Source organism: Coloeus monedula (assembly GCF_965178545.1).
Source record: "Coloeus monedula genome assembly, chromosome: Z".
Classification (NCBI taxonomy): domain Eukaryota; kingdom Metazoa; phylum Chordata; class Aves; order Passeriformes; family Corvidae; genus Coloeus; species Coloeus monedula.
Window position 1 is genome coordinate 61,633,938 of NC_138822.1, and position 22,803 is coordinate 61,656,740.

A 22,803-nucleotide genomic window follows, 5' to 3' on the forward strand; every position below is an offset into this window, starting at 1 on the left:
TCACAAGAAAGATCAGTGTCTGCCTCTCCTCTTCCCCTCACGAGGAAGTTGCAGACTGCAGTGAGGTCTCCCCTCACTCTCCTTTTCTCCAGGCTGAACAGACCAAGTGACCCCAGCTGCTCCTCATAAGGCTTCCCCTCCAGACCCTCCACCATCTTTGTGTCCCTCCTTTGGACACTCTCCAATAGCTTTGTATCTCTCTTATCCTGTGGCACCCAAAACTGCCCCCAGCACTGGAGGTGAAGCTGCCCCAATGCAGAGCAGAGCAGGACAATCCCCTCCCCTGCCCCGCTGGCGATGCTGTGCCTGATGCCCCCCAGGCCCTCCTGGCTGCCAGGGCACTGCTGACTTGCATTCAACTTGCCATCCACCAGGACCCCCAGCTCCCTTTCCATGGCACTGCTCTCCAGCCTCTCATTCCCCAGTCTGTCTGTACATCCAGGGTTGCTCCATCCCAGGGCAGAATCCAGCACTTGCCCTTGTTAAACCTCACATGGTTGGTGATTGTCCATCTCTCCAATTTGTCAAGGACTCTCTGCAGAGCCTCTCTGCCCTCAAAGAAGTCAACAGCTCCTCCCGATTTAATGTTGTCAGCAAACTTAGTGTTCCTTCAAATCCTATGTCCAAGTGAATGAATATGTCGAAGAGGATAGAGCCCTGTGGAACCCCACTAGTGACTGGATGCCAGCCTGGTGTTTTTGTACAATACTTAATATTCTTTCCAAAGAAAACAGTCCAATTTGATAATTGCCTTGAAAGGCATATGAGACAAGAGATTATTCCTCTGTAGCTGTGCACAAATCCCTATCAGAGAAATATCACAATGTCAAATGTATGATTTGAAGCACCAGCAACCATACAGGAAAATACATTCTTTTCAGCCAAATCATTCATTCATGCATGCATGCATTCATTCATGTTTAGCTCAAAGAGAAGCAAATATACAGTTGTCAGCACACACAGCGTTTGGACTGTCGGCATATATTGAGCCATAAGTGAATACTGGAAAACAACATGACTTAATGAGCTGTCACCATAACTGAGTTATATATGTATGATTGGGACTAATACTGTAATGTACTTCTGTTGATTGTGCAACAGCTGCCTTTTAATTTTTTTAAAGTATTTCACTTCATAGCAACGAAGAAGTTGAAAGTGTTTTGAAGCTATGCTTTTATGATTTGTCCCATTTCCATACCATTTTATGTCTGACAGTCCTTCACAAAAACTGAGAAACTTCTGCATAAATCAGAGCAGACCTTGAAGCAAGTATTGCTTTCTCTACTGATCCATGCAAAATCAATTCTCATGTACATGTAGCATTCTTCCTGACCTGTTGACAGAACAGCCCCATTGTAATGACTGCCAGTGTAAAGATCAGTATCATGAGATATGTGGAGCTATTAAAAATCATAGAAGTGCTAACACTAGTGTGCCTCACAGTTAGCCTAGATTATTATGTGGGGAAAAAAACCCACATTTGAATAGCAAAAAAGAACAGGTTTACTGTCAAAGCAATTTCATTTTCTCTGACCTGCCCCAAACCTCTTTTTTATTTTTTGGATTTAAATGAAAGTTCAAGTAATTTCTTTAGAAAGCACGAAGAAATTCAGGATTTGCTGGTTTTGAAGGTGTTGCATCAATGTAGACTGTTTTGGTATGAAGAGCACTGAATTCCACATTTCATGCATAGCTCTGAACCAAAGGTGCTCTTTTCCATTTATTTGCATCTTTTGGACCAGGTTCTTCAAACTGCACTGTCAGCATTTCTGAGGAAGTATTTATAAAGTCTTCTGAACTGTTGGAAATGGTTGAGTAATTCCAAGAGGCCTTTTTAATGCTTCCTCCCATTGAAGCGGGATTTTGTGACCGCGATTCAAAGCCGTCCCTTACCTACCGCCCTTGCAGAACCTTTGTGCCAGACACGTGAGGAACCACAAGCTGGGTAAACTATTTACCATGCCAACAGGAGGCGGGAACGAGAAACTAAATTCGGGTTTTACCAAGTAAGGCCTTCCGACCACCTTCGCGCGTCCACTTCACTCCCCAAACCAGACCGGCTGTCCCGACCGGCTCTGAGGGGGGCGGAAGCGGAGGGTCGGGGAGGGCTGGGGCTGGGACACCTACGCAAACACCGGACAAGGCCGCCCCTGCCCGCCCGCCGGCCCAGCTGCCCCGCCGGGGAGTCCCCGGTCCTCCTTCCTCCACAGCTCCCAGACAGAGATGGCTACCGAAGGCGCGGCACACAGCCCCCATTACCCCCACGAGCAGCTGCGACCGAGAACAGCCCCCAACGGCACGTCCTCCCACCAACAGCTTATGCCCAACCCTCAGCCAGGCCGGGATCCGGCCCTTCCCGCACTCCGCACTCCTCTCGTCTCGCGTCTCGCCTCTCCCCGCCCCCGCCCCCGCCCCCGCCCCCGCCCCCGCCCCCGCCCCCGCCCCAGGAGCGGCCTGGCTCAGGCACAAACTCTACCCCCACCCGCCCCGGGAGAAGCCGCTCCGCCTTTATCCCTTTCTCCCTCCCAGGGCCGTCGCAAAGCCCTCCCCTCCGCACTTCACTTCCGGGGCGGCCATTTTGGGCGGTCCGTGGCCGGTCGGTGCGGCGGGGGCGGGCTCGGCCCGGGCCGCGGGGCTGTGACAGGGGCTGTGACAGGGGCTGTGACAGCGGCGGGGGGGGACACCTGCGCCGGGCACTGTCGGGGCGCCGCCGCAGGGGCAGAGCCGCCGTCCGGGGACCGCAGCGCCCGCCCGCCCGCCCGCCCGCCCGCCTGCCTGCCCGCCCGCCCCCGCCATGTCGGACTTTGACAGCAACCCCTTCGCCGACCCGGACCTCAACAACCCCTTCAAGGTGAGGGGGCGGCGGGCGGCCGTGAGGTTTCCTCGGTGTCGGTCTGTGCGGAGCCGCGGCCATCCCGCGGAAGGAAGGAAGGAAGGAAGGAAGGACGGAAAGGGGGGGAAGGGAATAAAGAAGGAAGGAGGGAAGGGAAGGGCCCCGTGGGAGCTGCGGGCCGGGGTCTCTACCCTCAGCGGGCCGTGGAGGCTCGGAGTGGGGGTGGGGGCAGGGCGCGGAGGATAAACAGCGTTTCACTACTTCAGGGTTCCATGTTTCCTTCTGTAGCTAGAATAATACAAGTTTTATTTCATTTGCGTTATTTCGATGGAAAAAAAAGAAAAGTTGTTGTTTTTTTGGGTTTTTTTGACCCTAGCTTTGTGCTAGGGGTAACACTACTACTGTCTTTTTTCTTTCGTCTGATTGAGCCAAATAGTTGAGCTTAATGAATTAGTGAATTTAGCCTCATTTTCTTCTCTAGCCTCCTCCCACCCCCTTCAAGCTTACTGGTTCCCTTACCTTATGTGTGAAGTAATCAGGGTACCAATAACTGGACGAGATTTCTGTGCTGCATCTCAAACTGCTTTATTGTAATGTACTATAAAGCTTTTAGGTTTTGCACTGTTGACTTGTCATACAGCTGTGAATTCTTTCTTCACTGGCTTCAGCTGTCAAAACCAACTGACCTCCCTGGATGCTTCCACTCGTGTTCTTTTCTTTCTTTTTTATTTGGATCTAGTTCAACTAACTTCTGAAGCTACCTACTTTCATAATATTACTGAACTTCTTGTAGACACTTCAAAGCACACCCAGTAGTATATGGCAGCGAGTTTGGAATGTTAGCTGGAATAATTAAGCTTTTTAAAAATTGAGCTGCCACATTTCAAGCATACTTCTGTTCACATAGATGCTGGGAGCATAACGTTCCTTATGTTTGTTCATTAGAGTTTGTCTGAATCATTAGTTTAGTTTTTGTGGTCATAAAACATAGGTGATAGTATTCATTAGGCTAGAATTCCTTAGGCTAAGATCTGTTTTCACTTGTTGTACAGAATGCAATGACGTTCCAGATGAACACAAGTCCTGGTGTCAAGTCTGCTGCCAACAATAGTTTGGGCTGGTACCAATCTCAGTGAGCACTGTTCTTTTTGGCACCAAGCACTGAAAAGGTGTCATTCTGGAATGTGTTTTCAGCAACAGAAATACATTATGCTTCTCTTCCTACTTCCATACCTCTTTTAATAGTTAATCAAATAACATCTAGCAAAATCCAGGGCAGTGAGGGGTATTAGACACAGTGTAGCTGCCTCTGCAGTGCTCATCAGACCATGTAACTGGACCTAAACTAGGCACGTACCTGAATTATACTTCCAGTTTGAAGACATTGCTTAAAGTGCAAAAGCTTATTCCAGTTTCTCTTCAGAGAAAGACTTCTGTTGTAACTGTTGGGCAGAATCCATGCTTTGCTTCTCATCTGCAGTGCATCATGATAAAAAGACTATAACAGCTTTTCTGTAACTTGAAGCTCTCTGTTTGGATTTCTTTATTTACAGAAGATGATTCCAGAAAGCCGTGTACTTTTTCAGAGGCTTTTTTCCTTTCCTTCAGTCTTTGCTAACTTCTGTCACATTCTGCTGCCCACAAAAGATAATCTTTGCATACCTTTATTACCCGTGCATTTAACTTGAAGGGGCAAAAGGTCTCATATATAACTGAATGCTTGATGGCAAAACCAGCTTGTTGGCAAAATATGTAAGTTTTGTCTGTGTGTTTTAAAATACTTTACGCATAGAACCAGTATTTCCAGATGGACTCTGACAGCCTAAATCATGTTGTCAAAACACGGTATCCTTATGTACTTGTATTTCTGTCTTTGCTTGATAATTTTATGTATGATGTGATTAGTTGTTTTCTTTGCTCTTGAAGCTACTTCCTGTGCTAATGTGAAATCACAAAGTAGTGTGGCAGAGAAGGGGTGGGAAGGCATCAGGTGGAAGAGTTGTTGCCAAAGTCTAAAGATAGATCCTTTTTTTTCTTAAATATTTTGGTTTTATTGACTATCTGTGATCTACATGGGAGGTTTCCTGTGACTGTTCTTACGCTTTTTAATAAAAAGATTAGAGCAGAGCTTCTTGCTTGATGTTAAATCAAATAAAAGTGTTCTCTGGAAAGATAAAGGTAAAGCATAAACATCTACTGTGCTCAATATTTTGGGTAGTTAGTACTTTCAGAAGTCTAAAAGTAAATTTTCTGCTGGAGAACCTGAAATTAGCTTACCTGGCTTGATCATGAAATGCTATGGATTTTGAGACAAGTGGCTACCTAATGTTTGCATTTTTGGTTTTTTTTTTTTTTTTTTTTTTTTGACTCTTTGTTGCTTTAAAAAAAGCAACAAACTGGAACTGAATCCAGAGTCAGATATGCTTTTGAAGTCATAGTTTTCCTCTCTAAATAAATGTCCTCTGAATGCCATACCAACAAAGCCAAAAGATGGGGTTTTTTGAAAGACTAGAGGGTACTCAAACAAACATATAAGTGACATGCTAACGTTTACAAGCTTTTGATCACGTTAAAGTTGTGCAGAAAAAAATGCACTCATGTACCATAACAATGAAGATGTGAGAATCCTGTTATATGTATATGTTATGATGTAGCAGCAGTGTGAAGAAGTACACAGTTGGTGTAACCTCAGATATCATAACTGGAAGAAAGCTAGTAATGAAATCTGTTTAATTTCGTTTACTAAGAAGCACTTGTCATAGCCTGTGAGCGTGAATTCACACTTTGTCAAGTTCTCACTTACAAATGGTGCAGTCCCACAGCACCCAAAAAGGGTGAGCAGCACAGATGTGGTAATGGTAACTGCATTCGGTGCTGGGCAAGTCTATAGAGAGGAGACAGATGTGAGCCCAAATTAGAAAGCCAAGTCAGAATCAGGATCATGTCCAGTGAAAGTAAACAGGGTCAGCCAACAGTGCTCTGATGACCAGGTGAGGTGTTAGTAAGGAGTGGGGTCTGACCACTTAGAAGGTGTTTGGGAACCTTCAGGATCCTGACAGTTTATCTTGAATAGGCTAAAGCAGCATGAAATAAATTTTGTATGACAAAACAAAGGCACATTTCTAATGTAGCTGTCACTTTGTGGTTTGTTTTTTTTTTTTTTTTTTTTTGATGTCATAGGATAGTTGATAGTTGTAGTCTTCTGTCTAGGGAGGTGATACAGTTACAAAGGTTCTGAAATAGCAGTCTCAAAATTCAGTGTAAGTATCATTTACTCTGAAACAATCAGCAGTTCATCTACAATAAAAATTGTTGGTTCTGTGTTCTTGGTTTGATTTTTTTTTTCTTTTATAAGTGAACAATCCTACTACTCAGAGAAGTTTTTTTAAGTAGAACTGTGAATTTTATAGACCTTTGAATCTTGGCTGATAGGCAGCAGAAGGTTTGAAAACTGACTGTTAGTTATTGAAACATGAAACAGTTATTTTTTGGTTGCTGTAGAATGAGAATGACAAAGACTGAGTTGTGTGATGAAGTCTATTGGGCCAGTTCATCTGATATGCTTGCTCCGAGCAGATGCATGTATCTGGCACTATAGAAATTATGATAGGCCTGAAAACTAAGGTACATTTCTGTTCAAATGTGAATGGTGACCTTCAAGGAAAAGCCTAACCAGTATGAGATAGGAAGATTTTTTTCTGGGTCAGTTTTTGTGTGGGAGTGCACAATCAAAGAAAACCTCAAATGTGTGTAATGCTAAGCATTTGAGTAGTTTCTTTGAGTGGGATTAGGTATCCAAACTGCGGTTACGTTTGAGTTGTTGCTCCAAAAAGACATATCTTACATAGTTCTGTTATGACTGACATTCTTGTTTGGATTGCTGAGATGCTCTAAGATACCTAAAAATGGCACTGAATTGCTCCCACTGAGGTCACAGGATTACTTGAGTCACTAGAGCTAAGTGCAGAAGTAATTCCAATTATAAATTGGGTATTACACTTAATCTTGACTCATATGACCATAAATTAATCTTCTCTCTGGTTTGGTGGGAAATACAACGTGGATGTTTGATACTGAAAGCAATGGTGCAAATGACTGTTACCTTCTATGGCAGCAGAATCTATACAATTTATACCTTGGTTGCTGAAGTGAAGCTAAAGTGATAGAAACTTACAGGAAGAAAGATAAGTCCTGATTTTTTTTTTTTTTTTTTTTTTTTAAGGATTGGGACACTTTATTATATAAAGTGTTTGTGTAGCTTTAGAATGAAGAAGTTTTGTCTCATGCCTATGTGCATAACTGTGTTTTAATTCTTGTATCTGACTATAAAATATACTCATTTAAGTTGTCTGTCCTAAAGTTAGTAAAGGACATAAAATACTGATATTTTTTCTGACTTCTACTAGCTGGTTTCCCTTCATGTCTTCAAAAATTACTAACTCCCCTAAATCTTGCATAATTTAATGCTGAACATTGTGGTAGTGGGTTGTCCTTTAGCTGTTCTGCATGGTAGTTGGCTTTCAAGAGGACACTTCACCAGTGCTGTAACTGTACTATAATCTATTAAAACTGCAAAGTGTTGTAGTCGTTATTCAGTATCTGTTATAATTGTGTTTTTCTCCCTAGATTTTCACTGAAGTGTTAGCACATATTGCATAGTGTTTTTATTGCAGTGTATACTGTGCAAAGAGGAACATAACACACATATCAGAGCTGGGAAAGGAGAACAATTTGAGAACAGCTGTGAGATGGAGGTGGTAATTTCTTAGGCATCCAGTACTTCATTGCAAGATGAGGCTGGTGCAAACTTTAGGACAAATTTGACCTTGTCAGCCTCTGAAGTTCTTTTACGTTTCAGAGGTGGGGACCTTGTCTTTCTCAGTAGCTTAGAACCCTTCACAGCACTGCTTTCATGTGATGGATGTGACAGATAACAGGCACCACTCAAAAGCCAAGTATAAGAAATCCCAGTGGGCTACTTCTGCATTATTCAGTTTAATAATTGTGTTCTGGCAGAGTGGGAATGAAAACTATTTGAACATCATTTAATGACGGGATAGGAAAATGGCTGGTAAGTGATCAATATGTTAAACTTGAAAAACTTGGAATTATGAAAGAACTGTTTTGCGGCTACTAGGATATTTTTATTTTTTTATTATTTTAAGTCCAGAAATAATTTTTTATAAATGTTTATTCAATGTTCATTTATTCAATGTGTGGGTCTTGTGGGACTGAGAAACACTCCAGAACCTGTTTATGAAAAGTGTGTTGGATAATTTTCTCTTTGGTCAAGAAATCAAAAATGTCAGACCAGTAGTTTCAGGCATTTTGTGTTGTGTTTTTGCTTAATTTTCTGACCCAGTGGTGTTATCTTAGGGAGTACTCCACAGAGAGCAGGAAGTACAACAGTTACTGTTACTATAACCTCCTCCCACCGCCAAAATGAAAATCCACAAAACTTCAGGATGAACAGCGTGTGCTATTATTTTGCTCCTATTTAGAAAAAGGCTGTTATGAATTGGGTATAGGGAATAAGTTACAGTAATCAGTGGAGAACTTAGCTGGAAATGGAAAAAAAATATCCTATTCATCTAGAAAACCAAAGCCTTTTGGTTCAAGTGGTGGGGTAAGAAATCCTAGTTGGTCAGGATTGATTTTGTTAGATTTGTGGAGCTAATCCCATGATTTTCCCCTTCATGGATTCGCCGGTCTGAATCCAGTCTTGGTAGACCTCTGGTTTCTGTAATACAGTCAGACTTTAAAGGAATGACACCTTTACTGAGAATATTGAGTAGTTGGGAGTGGTTGGGTCATGCCTCTTTTTGCTTTCTGGGAGCTTCCTTCCAGCACAAAACACAAAAGAAAAAATGTACAGCTAGGTGAAGGTGGGGTTATGAAACAGTAAATGCCAAAGAAGTTTCAAAGTGAAGACTGGTTGATGTCAGTGACTGGTGAAGCAGTAGGCTGCATAAAGCTTACGTGTGGGAATCTTGAAATAAAAGAGAAAAATTGTAGGGTGACAGAACTAAAGGATAGCCAGTGACTGATGAGGGAGGTTATAGGATTGATACAGTGAATTAATATAACGATACTATATTTTAGGAGCTTTTGTGTTGAGGAGAACTGTTTTCTTGGTTTGCAACTATTCTAGGCATTGAAAGATCATTGTTAACATAGAGCTAAGGTAAAAAATTAAGATTTCTACAGTCTTCTTCTGTAGCTTATTTGTCTCTTAGCTGTACTTAGGGAGATGTGTAACTGATGAAGTGTTATCCATGTTTACTTCTTTTTATTTCATTCACTAAAAATAATTAGTTCTCTTCTTTTAAAATTCATTTTGATGTTCATAGTATATTGTTTCTCTTTAATCTTTTTTTAACGAGGTATACTTCTGTCTGCTTCCTCAGATATTTGGCACTGGCCTATGAATTCTGTGTAAATTAAAAAAAAAAAAAGGCAAAAAGAAAAAAAAAGAAAAATCGTCACATTTAAGCAGAGCATTTTAGTTTTATGCTTTTTTCTAATCAGCATGATTATTGTGTTCTTTTGATGTACAATACTCCTGGTATCCAATTCTTGGAAGATACTTGTCTTTCATTCTTGCCCTTGTCAGTGAGGATTAAAAATTTATCTTACTATCCTATTCTTAGTCGTTACCTTTGTTCCTCCTGTTCTTTTCCTTTTAAATGTATTTTATGCATATTTCCCTGTTCCTCATTCCTACTATTTTTTTTTGTTCTGTTTAGCTTAAGTGAATTATTTGAAATTGTTTTCAATTGCTGATGTGTTGTAAAAACATTATAATCTCTATCCAAATCAGTGTTTAGTGTTTATAAGCCCCATTTCCTGACCTCTGCAATAAAATACTGCTTTTACTTCCCGGCTGGTCCTTGGGACTAAACTGAAAAAATGTTCTGTGCAGGAAATGCTTTTGTCTTCTTGGTAGAAGAGAGGGTATCCCACTAAGTGAAAAGTTTTTTCCGCAGTATGAATGACAGTTTGGAGGGGCTGATTCCTAGTTCACTATATTCTCTTCACTGTAAAGAAATCAAAATCACAACTAAAAATGTAAACTTAGCTGATGGTCTTTTTCGGATTATTACCAGATTATGTATTCTATCAAAGTATTTTACTGATGGTGGAACAATTCTGGACCCATATCCAGTGAACAGTAATACCAAGCATTGTTACAGATGTATTTACTTCACTCTTTAATTTGCTAGTGTCTTCTGTGTTAGTGGAACTGGTAGCTGATGACTAGTTTTGGTCTCCTAGACAACAGTTTTATTTTTTAAATAGCTGTAGAAGCTCACATAGAATGGATTATTCTGCTCTGTTTTAAACATTCTCGTTTGTAGTTAATTGTGTTTGTACACCCTCTGTGATAACTGGGTATTCAGTTAATTTTATCTGAGTGATGTGAGCATAATTTGTTAGTTTGGCACAGAAGATGTTTTCAGTACTTCTGTAGGTGCCCTTACGAATGTGAAATATAAATGTGTTGTTTGTTCTGCGTGTGTTTTGTTAGTTTGTGTTACTGTTTGTTGGGATGTTTTTCCTGACTTTTCCATTTTTGGCATAAAAAGTAGGTTGCTGCTTGAACCTATCTTGTAGGGATTAAAAAAAGTGTGCTTAATATTTGCTTTTGAGATGGACATTATAGGAGAAAGACTGCAAGAAGCAGGTAAAATGAAAGATTTAGATGGAAAATGACTAACTTAAATTTTGCTACTTTCTTAAAACTTCAGTCTCCTAGACTATTTCAGATCTTGAAAATGTCATCTGAAATGATTGTGTGTGGCTTAAATGCACCAATAGCTACAGTGGCTGGATATGAAAAATAGTCTGTTTTTAATTCTGTTCTGTGGTTGTATGACTAATAATTAAGTAAAAAGGTCAGAAGCTCCAGGTTTGAACTGGCAGGAGTTTAGGTGGGATAAGGCTGAGTGGAATATCAGATATGGAAAATAAATTACTACAGCACAGATTCACTTATTCCTGTGGAATATTGGTTTTTACTGTTTTTAACCATTAGAATATGCATGTCATGCAACACAGAAATTTGATAGCATTCATTTAAATGCCACTTCTTCTGAGTATGTCGTCCTGCACAACATTTATTATTTGTATTCATTATTCAAACCCTGAACAATTTTTAAATTTAATGTGTTTTTTTATTCTGCAGTAGTGAGTATGAGTGCTTCACAGTTTTCCTCACTGTGTTTAGATGAGTTGGCATTTGCTCCATTTTTAAAATGAGATGCAATGAGTATAAGGTAAATGATTCAAAACAATTCTTTGTGTTTTGTGGGATGTGAGGTCTAATCTCTTCAGAAATATTGTAAGTAGTCTTTTGAAATACGAAGTGTAGCTCCTGTTGGCATCAGTCATTTGTGCACTGTAGGTGTTCAGAACAATTAGTATAGCACCTACACGTGGGCACCCTGACTGTGAAGAGCTGAGGATAGTTCTAGCAATGAATGAGTTATAGGAGAGATGCAAATTTCTAGGCTGGTATTTGCCTCCTTCAGCTGTGAGATTTCCTCTTTTCCAGTGATGACTGGTTTATTTTGAGTCTTTCTGTGTCACAAACTTCTGCTGTAGTCCAAACTGTGTAATTCAGGTTTTCTGAGTACAGAATTTGAGTGCTACTTCCAGTGGTGGTGTTCAATTTGTGTATTTCAATACAATTGTAATTTTCTTTCTTTACTAAGTAATGAAACTTTACTTGAATAGCACTGTTATTGAATGTCCTCTGGGTCATTCAGGTTTTTTTTAGAGCTGCTGCTACTTTAGCAAACAATAGTAGTATTTGGCAAAGGTGTAGCAATTGTTAATGCAAAATGGGAATGGACTTCAGATAGAGGGCTTCTTGCTTTAGTCACTGTGTGTGTTTAAGTGTTCAACTTACTTTTGAGTGCTAAGACTGTTGCTCTATTACCCTTGGTTGTCTCAGCATATGTTTCTTTTCATTTTGAGTGTTAGAATGTCACAGTAGATGTACGAAGAGATCTGAGGAGATTTTTGGCCCTGGTCTTCTCTGAAACACTTTGAGGAAAAAAAGGCTTTCTTTCATCAGATACTTACTATTTATTAGAAACTGTTTATATATTTCTGAATGTAGATTGCTCTTCTGAATATATTTCTGAATATAGATTGCTCTTCTGAATTTGACCACTGTTTCATGCATTTCAGAAACGGCTACTGTTCAGTGGGTCTTATGAGTCTGATACTGTAGTTATTCAAGTAATTGAATTTATTGTCTGCAAGCACAATTGGGCTGAGTTATTTGGTTAGTAGTGCACTCTTCAAACACAACTTCAGTGTTGAAATACACTTTTTAAGCAGCTAATTCAACCTAAAATGCTAAGTGCTATTCGAGTAATAATAATTAGACCTGCTGTTTCACTGTGTGGCTGATGGTAAGTGATCACAAGTTGCTTATGTGTCTATACTTGAACATTTCTGTTTAAAAAAGGGAATTATATGAGAACATTTTTGAGAGGGGTATCATACTGAAAGCATGAACAAAGTGCTTTATGCTCTGCTAATTGACATTAACATGTAAAGACTGGAATAAGTGTACTAGGTCTGACTAGGATGGAGTTAATTTTTTTCGTAGCAGTCCTTATCTTGCTGTGTTTCAGATTTGTAACAAAAGCAGTGCTGGGAAGGCACCAGTGTGCTTGCACATTGCTGTGCAGTGCTTGCGCAGCACCAAGACCACCTTTGTTTCACACTCTTGCTTCCTCAGGGAATAGACTTGGGCAAGGGGCTGGGAGGGGACAGGGGCAGGACTGCTGACCCCAGCTGACCAGGGGGATCTTGCATGCTGTGTAACATTGTGCTTGGCAGCAGTGCTGGTGGTGGTGGTAGTGGGGGGTCTGTTCGGAGCAACCATTGCTCAGAAACGGAATGGGCATGTGTCTGTTGGTGGGAGGTGGTGAGCAATTGTCTTTGCATGACTTGCGGGGTTTTGTTGCCTTTTTTTTTTTGCTTCTACCTTCCCCTCTTCCCTCCCACCTTTAAACTGTATTTTTTCTTAACAACCACAAGTTTTATTTGTTTTTTCCTTTTTAGTTCTCTCCCTCATCCCACTGCAGAGAGCAGTGAGTGAGCAACCAGTTTGGGGGCTTTGCTGCTGGCTACAATATACACACCACAATAAGATAAAAGTTTTCAGCTGTATACAGCTTTCTACTATTTTGGATATTGAATTATGAAATTGTCTTATTTGTATTAACTTTGTTTTAACTTCATCTTTTTTGATCTTGTACTGATGAATCTAGTAAACCAATGTGTAATTCAAATGATATATTTAATGATTCCCTTATTTTTTATGTACTTTTCTATTCAACATTCAAGTAATTTTTCGTTGAATTTTGACAAGAAACATGCTCACCAGACCATGCTTTCCTTTTTTTTTGTCCCTCAGCTGCACGGTATTTTGTGATAGCCATTTAACCAAAGAAAATGGTAACAAGGAATTAGTTTGCCAGTTTATGCAAGACCTGATGATACTTTAGTTGTAACAATGTATCGAGTCTAGGATGGTAACTACCGCCAACTTGTGAGGGAGACTGTCACCAGCATGGCTTTTTTGAAATTCCTAATTAAAGTGTGAGTCAAATATAGGAAAGCTGATGTTGAATTGCATTTAACATTGTTTTGTATACATTTTTAGAAAGGGTGATTCTTGTTCAGTGACCATTAAAATACTGCTTTGCAACTAAATGTAAGCTTTAACAAAAAGTGTTTTGTGACCAGAAGGGTGTTGTTTTAAGTATGCTTATGTACGTGAATTTGTTTTAAATATGCAACATATAATTAATTTTTGATGCAATGATTTTTCTTAAGCTTTTTTATAGCAAACTTTTAAAATTGCCTCTAATGAATAATTTTGTGGCTAGCTATTGGGAAAAACAGAGTTGTTCTCATTTGCTCTGTCCCTTAGGATTTTAGAGCTGATAGGTGTTCTAACCTGCTTTTTTCTAGCTGTAAATAAGTTGACTGCAGCCATGAAGAAAGTTGTCTTCCTGCATCAGCAGATAAAGCTTCTGCTAACAAGACTAACCTAATGCCATAATAGATGCTGATTCTAAGAAGGCAGATTTTGTGTTTAAATTTGGTTTTTTTAAAATTTAGCTTAATAATTTGTGTATTTACTTAAATGTAGATTAAGTCACTTACTGTATTTTTAAAAAATCTTGATATTTATGCAATAGAATCATAGAACAGCTTGGGTTGGAAGGGACCTTAAAGATTATCTAGTTCTGTCCCCCCTGCCATAGGCAGGGACACCTTCCACTAGACCAGGTTGCCCAGAGCTCCGTCCAGCCTGGCCTTGAACATTTCCAGGGATGGGATATCCACAACTTCCTTGGGCAACCTGTTCCAGTGTCTCACCACCCTCACAGTAAGGAATTCCTTCCTAATATCTAACCTAAACCTACTCTCTTTCAGTTTGAATCCACACCCCTTGTCCTGTCATTGCATGCTCTTGTAAAAAGTCTCTCTCCATCTTTCTTGTAGGCCCCTTCAGGTACTGGAAGGCCACAATTAGGTCATTCTTAAGCCTTCTGTTTTCCAGGCTGAAAAAATCCAATTCTCTCAGCCTGTCTTCATAGGAGAGATGCTCCATCCCTCTGATCCTCTGGTTGGCCTCCTCTGGACTCGCTCCAACATCTCCATGTCCTTCCTGTGCTGGGACCCCAGAGCTGGATGCAGCACTGCAGGTGGGGTCTCAGCAGAGCAGAGCAGAGGGGCAGAATCCCCTCCCTGGCCCTGCTGGCCGCGCTGCTTTGGATGCAGCCCAGGACACGTTTGGCTCTCTGGGCTGTGAGTGCCCATGGCTGGGTCATGTCCAGCCTCTCACCCACCAGCACCCCCGAGTCCTTCTGGGCAGGGCTGCTCTGAGCTGTCCATCCCCCAGCCTGTGTTGATACCAGGGTTGCTCTGACCCAGGTGCAGCACCTTGCACTTGGCCTTGTTGAACCTCATTAAGATTCCCATGGGCTCCCTCCTAGAGCTTGTCCACATGCCTCTGGATGACATCCCATCCTTCAGCTCTGTCAACTGCACCACTCAGCTTGGGGTCATTTGCAAATTCACTGAGGGTGCACTCAATCTGTCTATGTTATTAATGAAGATATTAAATAACACTGGTCCCAATACAGATCCTTGAGAGACACTTGTCACTGATGTCTTGAATCACTTCCTGTCCCCCACATGCCTTAGCACAGCCTCCAGGAGGATCTGTTCCATCATCTCCTAGGCACAGAGGTGAGGCTGACAGGCCAGTAGTTCTCAGGGTTCTCCTTTCTACCCTTCTTAAAGATGGATACCATGTTTTCTATTTTCCAGTCGCCTGTGACTTGCCCTGAGTGCCATAACTTTTCAAATGTCATGGAGAGTGGATTGGCAACTACATCAGCCAGTTCTCTCAGGACTCTCAGGTGCATCTTGTCAGGTCCCACAGACTTTGGTGAATTCAGGTTCCTCAGCTGGTCAAGAACCTAATCTTCTCTCACAGTGGGTAGTACTTTGTTCTCCCGGTTCTCCTCCTGTTGTCCATCCACTTCAGAGGTATGGGAAGAGAGGCTGCCTTTGAAGACTGAGGCAAAAATATTGAGTACCTCAGCCTTCTCCTCCTTCATTGTTACCAGTTTGCCATTGTTACCGGCTGCATTATCAGAGGGTGAACTTCTTTGACCTTCCTTTTCTGCTTAACATACCTGTAGAACCCCTTCTTGTTATTCTTTGCATCCTGTGTAAAGTTTTAAATGTATCTGTCTTGAAAGGAAATATGAATGTAAATACATATATAAATGTATACACTTATTTTCTTCTCAGTCTTTATCAACTCTGGTTTGTTTTCTAATGTTGAACTTGGCTGTTGGAAATAAGAAAATATGTATATCTAAACATAACTGTTACAAAATATGTAAATAGTATATTTATAGCTCTCTTGTATTTGATGTATGTATAAAATACTGTACATTTGTACATTCATGTAACTATAAATGTAACTAGCAGTATTGAATAAATGGATTTATTAATTTTCGAGAAAGCCTTCCTTTTGTCCATTGGTATATTCTGAAGATGCAAAAACTTTAAGGCACAGAAACAATGTGGTGGAACCAGCCATCACATGGAATAAGTACAGGTTTTTTTCAAGCTAAGGTGGTATGGTCCATTTTGGTGGGCACTTCTGCTCTTCTGCAGAACAAAACCTGCCTGTCTCTAGCACAGAGAAGTATTTCATTCCTGAAATAGTTTCTGAAGCTAAATTTCAAGCAGTCTTTCTTGCTGTATCGTTAATTAAAGAAGAAAATAAACTTTTCCCTTAACTTTACTAATTCAGGTAGAAGCTAGATCAGAAGTGCTTTTGGCATTTTGGGACTCCATTTCTTCAGCTTCATTTTTATGAAATGTTTTTTCTGTTCTTGATGAGGTCGGATGTACTTCTGGATAGGGAAATCCAAGGGTTAGAGAAAGCTCTTTTCTTCTGTTATGCTTTTTGAGTGTCTAGGCATGGAGTCCAGTGGACAGCATAGCAGGTTAGAGTTTTTTTCCCTTCTTTGATGAGAACTTTTTTCCTTATAAATCAAGTAAATGACAGATGTGGTTTCTGTTATATTGCGTTAATCTATGTTTTTAAGAAGCTCAGAATGAAATTAAGTTATTTTGCAGATAATGAGGTGGATGTTTACAGACTTCTTTAGTGAAAACAGACCTTTTTTACTTTGAAAGAAAATCTGAGTTTGTATGATAAAATGGTATGGGTGTTGACTTTTTGATTATATACATGTGCATAAATTTACGCAACTGTTTCCGCTTCTAGGATCCTTCTGTTACACAAGTGACAAGAAATGTTCCTCCAGGGCTTGATGAGTACAATCCGTTCTCTGATTCAAGAACAGTAAGCACATTTATTTCTTAATCATGCTGTTAATCTTTTTTAGTTTGTGAGGTTTTATTTTCACAGTTGGGACTGATGTTGTAAAATGTATGATGGGCTAGATACGGGTGGTGGAAGATGCGTAAGAATAGATAGTTCCATTAGGTTTTTGGAGGATGCATTAGCACGGCTGATTTAAGAGAGCTTTGATTTGTTAAGGAAGAGTGGCCTTCTGAAAGGGGACCAAAACAGAACTGAGTTTTTTCCCTGTTAATAAGCCTACTGATAGTCTGTCCTTACAGTTTTCTGCTTTTCACTGGCTTTGAAGCTTATGAGTGTGGCACACTTCCCCATCAGGGTTTTGATTTTGATTTCTGTTTCACTTAATGAAAATGTTGCTCAGAATTGAGGAAACATGGTGTTTCCATAACAGTCTACAGGCTTTGAATAGTGGTGCAGTAGTGAAAGGAAAAATTTATGTCAAATAAATATGTTTTATGTTTCTGATTTGTATGATTTCAACATACCTTGTGCTTTTCTGTTGTGGCGAGGAACACAAGAAATGGGATACTAAATTCCTACTGTAACTGCATTTTTCACTGGCTGCTTTTGATAGTGAAGATCTTGTGCAAGATGAGCAAAATGTGTGGCTGGTTATTTTCTGTCAATACAATTTATAAACATTCAAATACTGCATTTTTAAAATGCAGTGTTATTTTTAATGATGAATCTGGTAGTACTGTTAGGGAGTATTCGTATTTGAGTATTTGCAATGCCATGGATGGAGCGACACAATTAAGTCGTGAGAGAGAAGGAGCTCTATGTTCATTGACATAAACCAGCATTTTAACAAAGTTGCATAGCTGTTGCAATCTGGTTTAGACCCAGAAAAGCAAAGCAAGCTAAGTCTCTGTGCATAAACCGGAAAGAACTTAGAAGGTTCAAAATATCCCCAGAAACGAGATTAAAACCAAATGAGGTTAGATGTTGATGCCAAAAAATGGATGTATTTTATTTAATAGTAGAGAGGCAAAGAGAAGGGAAGAGAAAAGAGAGAAAGAAATAGAAAAAAAAAAGTGTGTGGGAGGGGTGGGGGAACAGGGAGAGGTGACAGGGGTTAGGTGGAAGCAGATCACCCATCTGAGGGTCCCAGCGACGTCTCGTTGCTCCCCTCCATCTGCTCTGCTCGTGGTGAGGGTCCCCGTTGCCGCTGTGACCACACCGCTACATGCTGCCACACCACACGCCGCCACAGCACACCACACCACCACACAACACACTGCCACACGCCGAAGAGGGCAGAATTCTGTGGATTAATATACACTTTGGGCCAGGTGGGAACGCCCATGTGATTCTCTTACAGGGGCCAGCTTGACACTGCCCCTTGCAACACTGAGGGTCTGTTGCATCATCTCTGGTGCTCTGGTGCAGGGTCTGGGGACCCCTTTGAGGGGGACCCCTGTGATGGGCCATGGCACCCCCTCCTGCTGTGGATAAGCTTCCCCCCCAGTGAGGACCCCTCAGCTGGGCTCTGCACACTTGGAGAATGGGCATTTACTGTGTCTCTGACCACAGACTTTTCCAAGATACCCAAAGCCTCTCCTCCCTCCACCCCTTGGTTCGAGGGTCTGTGGGAGCCTGGCAGCTGATAGCCCTGGGGCTGTGGTCCTCATGTTGGAGGTGTTAAGCCTGTGCTCCGTCAATGTCCCCGGCCCTGAGTTGTTACTTTACCTTATCTTCATCAGCGAGCAGTGTCAGGCCTCAGTCAGGGCCCCATTCAGGGTATGGTAGTCTTCTCTGCAGCTTTTGTAATACAGTTTTAAAAGTCTTTTAAGAAAATGTTTAAGTGATAAAATATAATATTTCAGTCTCTGACAATAGCTGATGCAAAGTTTGATAGTAAAGTGGTTTAACAAGATTCAATGGTGAGGTACATTTGATTACTGCCTAGAGGACATGGTCAGAAAAAGCTGTCAGGAAGGCCCTCCTGTTTAGTCATGAGGTTCAGAAAGGGCTCTGTTGCATTCTGGACTCCTTCCTGAGGGGGATTTTGGTATGTGTGGATACAGACTTAGTCCCAGATTTCGTCAATGATATACATCTAAGGGACTATATAAGCACCATCAATCCTTTCTATCACTTAGCTAAGATTTCAAAGTTTAGTGTCAATTACTGAAAATCTGTTGTGGCAAGGAATTTCTCAACCTCAAGGAGTAACCCTGAGGGGTGTCCCTACTTAAGGGGAGGTCCTGGTGTGCAGCCCATTGCTGTGTGAGAGAGCTCAAGGGGCCGTGGGCTGTGCACTGTTTATGAAGTAAGATGATTGACTTATGGTCATATTTACATACCGATTACAGAAGTTAGTTTCTTCCAAACTTGGCTTGAGTCAGATCTTTAGTAGCACTATGGTTAGGTGGGTGCATTGCTCAGATTAGCCCTTGGCTACTGTTACCTGCTTCCCCCAAAATCTACTTAAGAGCTGGATGCAGTTTTCATGACCAGATTAGATCCGTTACACGTGTCACTGGTTATAGCTTGAGCAAGGTTCTGGGAAATAGTGGGCACAGGGAGAGCAGACTGTCACAGTGATGAAACAGTAAGGTTTCATACAGTTTTAAAATTCTGTGGGGAAGAAGCTTGGTTTTTGGGTATGCCTTGGATCAGCTGTTTAAGGCAGAATATTTATAATTAGCAACAATGTTAAGTAAGTCTCCAAAATTATTTTCTCCTAGCTCACAATATGAGGAATTATGTTAGATTTAGTTTTATGAATCTTAAAGTCATTCAGAATTGCTTTGTATTGGCCATAAGTCATAAAGACAGTAGATCTTGTTTTAAAAAAATATAATCTTGAGCTACTCTGACTTTTTTTATTACTTATGTACTTATTTTAACATGCAGCTTTGTGGGAAAAGGAGAACAGAAGCATATGGCTAAGATTATCTGACTTTGAACAGTCAGATGTGCCTGGATAAAAAATTGTAATTGCCCATTAGAGATGTCACTCAGGAAACTGGGAGGATGGAGGAAATCTTAAGTCAGTGGTCAGATCTATGATGCACTGTGATTGAGTTAATAATCTATGGCATGTTAAAAAATTCATAAAAATTGTTCATTGAATGAACACGTCTCTGCAGAGATAAAGAACTTCCACAGGTTTTCTTGACAAAAACAAGACTGAAAAAATAAAGCTAAGTGCAGTAATAATCAGCCTTTACATGTTACTCCCCTTCCTCTGTATCTTGTGGATGCTGAACATGTGAGTATTTATTCTGTAATTATATGCATTTGAAAGAATGTACCTAGGTACTTGAGGATACTCACAATTCCACGCACTCACCTGTCTTTTCCTAACAGCTTTGTATGCAAGAGAAGAGCATACTATATGTGTACAAAGAAATGTGTGCAACAGGAGTAATGGAAGAGACAGTGGAAGTAAATGCCTTTAAAGACTGGATGAATAGAGGTAGATGCAGGGTCTGTGAATTTCAGACTTAGGGGAATACCCAAGTGTCACTATCCTTGTCTGATGTCCATCAGATAGGGATAGAAGTCACTCTGTGTTTTGTGTGCTGCTCAGAGCAAAAGCATACAAGTAGTTTTGGTGGAGGTTAATTTCCAGATTTCCCTTGGTTGTAGCAAGACGGTATCTTGCAGTCTCTAGAATTAACACAGCATTCAGTTTTGATCCTTGCTGTACAAAAAAGATGTGGACATGCTGGAGAGGGTCCAGAGAAGGGCCACAAAGACAATCAAAGGCCTGGAAAGCCTGACATGTGAGGAACAACTAAAAAAACTGTTCGTTCAGCTTTGAGGAATGAAATTTTAGGAAGACCTTAATTCCATGTTTCAGCCTCTAAAACGTGGCTACAGAGAAGATGGAGACTCCATTTTTATAAGAAGTCACATGCAGAAGATGAGAGATGATGGGTAAAAATTACTGCTGGGGAGATTCAATTGGACACAAGAAGAAAATGTTTCACAGTGAGAACAACCTGATCAACAACTTCCTTGGACTGATCTCCCTAAGGAAGTGTTGGATTCTGTGGCATTCAGATTAAACTGGACAGGGTGCTAGACCATCTTGTTCAGACTGTGCTTTTGTGAAGAAAGGTGGACCAGACAGTCGTTAAGGTCTTCTTCCAGCCTGGTGATCATGATTTTTTCCCCATTCTCTCCAAATGGAAGTTAATGAAGCATGCTAGACTGCAAAAATATTTCTCCATTTCAAATCCAGGCAGGATTTCAATGGATGTTTATTCTGTGAGAAAGTGATATCAAACTGAATACTAACATTTGTTACATTATTTCAGTTGTGCTCCCTTTGTCAAGTGAGATGCTTCCTACCAGTCTTTTTTGGATACAGGATGGGCCAGGGGAAAAAAAGTAAATCCTACTTTTTCTAAGTATTCCTTATTGTGTTTACTTACGTCTAGTATTTTTGTGCCTTGACTTTTTTTCATCCTTCACCCTCAGTGGTAGGAAGGTAATATGTAAAATATACAGAGGAAAGCAAGTAAGTGCGGGAGATTTTCGGTTGCATGTGTCACCACCTTAGTATCTAACATGAGAATTCGGGAGTTTTGTTAGGGTTTTTTTTCCCTTTATGTTTATCAGATTTCAAAATCTATCTTATTTTTGATCATTAATCAACAACAACAAAAAATAAATTCAGGGAATGGTGTAAATGTCAAATTAAATATCCTTGGCTGATCCTCAGTGGTTTTGTCTCTAGCTCCCACAGTCACCATGGAGATTATACTATGTGTTTTCCTCATGTTTCTGAAAAACAGCAATGAAGATGAGATTATACAATTAGTATTTCTGCTTCATCGTTTAATGAAACCATGTTAAAGAAAGCTTTTAATCTCTTCCTGCTTCTAAGTCTTGAACTTCTCTGGGCACTCTGTGTATATAGATATGCCTGTATACCCATATATACCTATCCACAATAATGCATATAGCAACCAATTTCAAATTGCTGCATTAAAAAAATTGGAAAAATTCATTAGGGGAGTTGGGTTTTCAGTCATTGTTTCAAGAGATGTATTTCAATGGACTTTTTTTTTTCAGCAAATTCCTGGGTGGCTCCCTATCCTTCCATCTTGTATCTAAACACAGTAGAAAAACAGAGAAGTCTGTAGGAAACCAAAGTGATCATCCACTCCTGGCTTCTTTTGGAAGTTTTAACCTGCCCGCAGTAAATAAACTTCACCCATATGAGGAAATCAATTCAAGAGAGAATGTCTTTTGAACACTTATCTCCAGTCAGCTGCTGAAAACAAGTTTAGTTAGATGAAATTTTTAAACCGTATTCTGATTATTTTTAAATTGATTATTGCTGAAGCCTTAGGCTGCAAACTGCTAACTTCCACCTTGAAAAGTTGAGCTAATCTTGAACTGTTACTTAATTTTGTGAAGGAAACCTCTAAGACAAGTGCAGACTGAAAGATTAAGAAGCTGCAGCTGTCAACAGAAGCGGCAATATATCCAGATAAAAACAGCTACAGATAAAGAATTCTATAAAGAACTAGTAGGCCCCAGATCAAAAATCGTATGGGACCAAAAGGCATATGCAGGGCACATAAAGATCACATGGAGAATGAGTTCATAGGTTGTAAAGCTATAAAAGCCCAGGGATTTCTTTTTTCTAGGTGTCTCTCACCTCAAGCTGTCCTTACTGTGGTACCTGCCTGAAATCAAACATGGACTCTGCTGTGGGAAAACTAGGGTGAAGAAGTTTCTTTAACAAAAATTCTTCTCTTTAAGAGAGGTCTCAGTGATTTACTTTGTCTCTCAGTGCTGCTGTGACAGCAAGGCATGAATTAGAAAGATCAATCCCAGAAGTACCATCCGGGGTTGAAACAAAAAGGGTTATTGTACAGTGGGGTTGGTTAAATTTCAAGATACCGTATATTCATGTCAACAAGGAGTCAGAGACCATGGATCTATGAAGTAAAGTTCCTGTAAAAACAGCTGATGTACTTGCCTTGTCAAAATGTGGTGAGACAGCATGATATGGCTTTATCCATTCACTGATGGCTGGAGGTTATTGCAGTCCTCATAATAC

At 40.5% G+C, this 22,803-nt stretch overlaps 1 protein-coding gene across 1 annotated transcript in view; it reads left to right on the forward strand.

Moving 5' to 3' along the window:
- Positions 1-2,597: 2,597 nt before the first annotated feature.
- Positions 2,598-22,803, forward strand: part of SCAMP1 (secretory carrier membrane protein 1) — a 45,518-nt gene continuing 25,312 nt past the window's right edge. The window contains exons 1-2 of the mRNA XM_082301185.1: positions 2,598-2,851; positions 16,677-16,754. Of these exons, the coding sequence (XP_082157311.1) occupies positions 2,795-2,851; positions 16,677-16,754 (135 nt within the window). The 5' untranslated portion in view covers positions 2,598-2,794. The remainder of the gene's footprint in view (positions 2,852-16,676; positions 16,755-22,803) is intronic.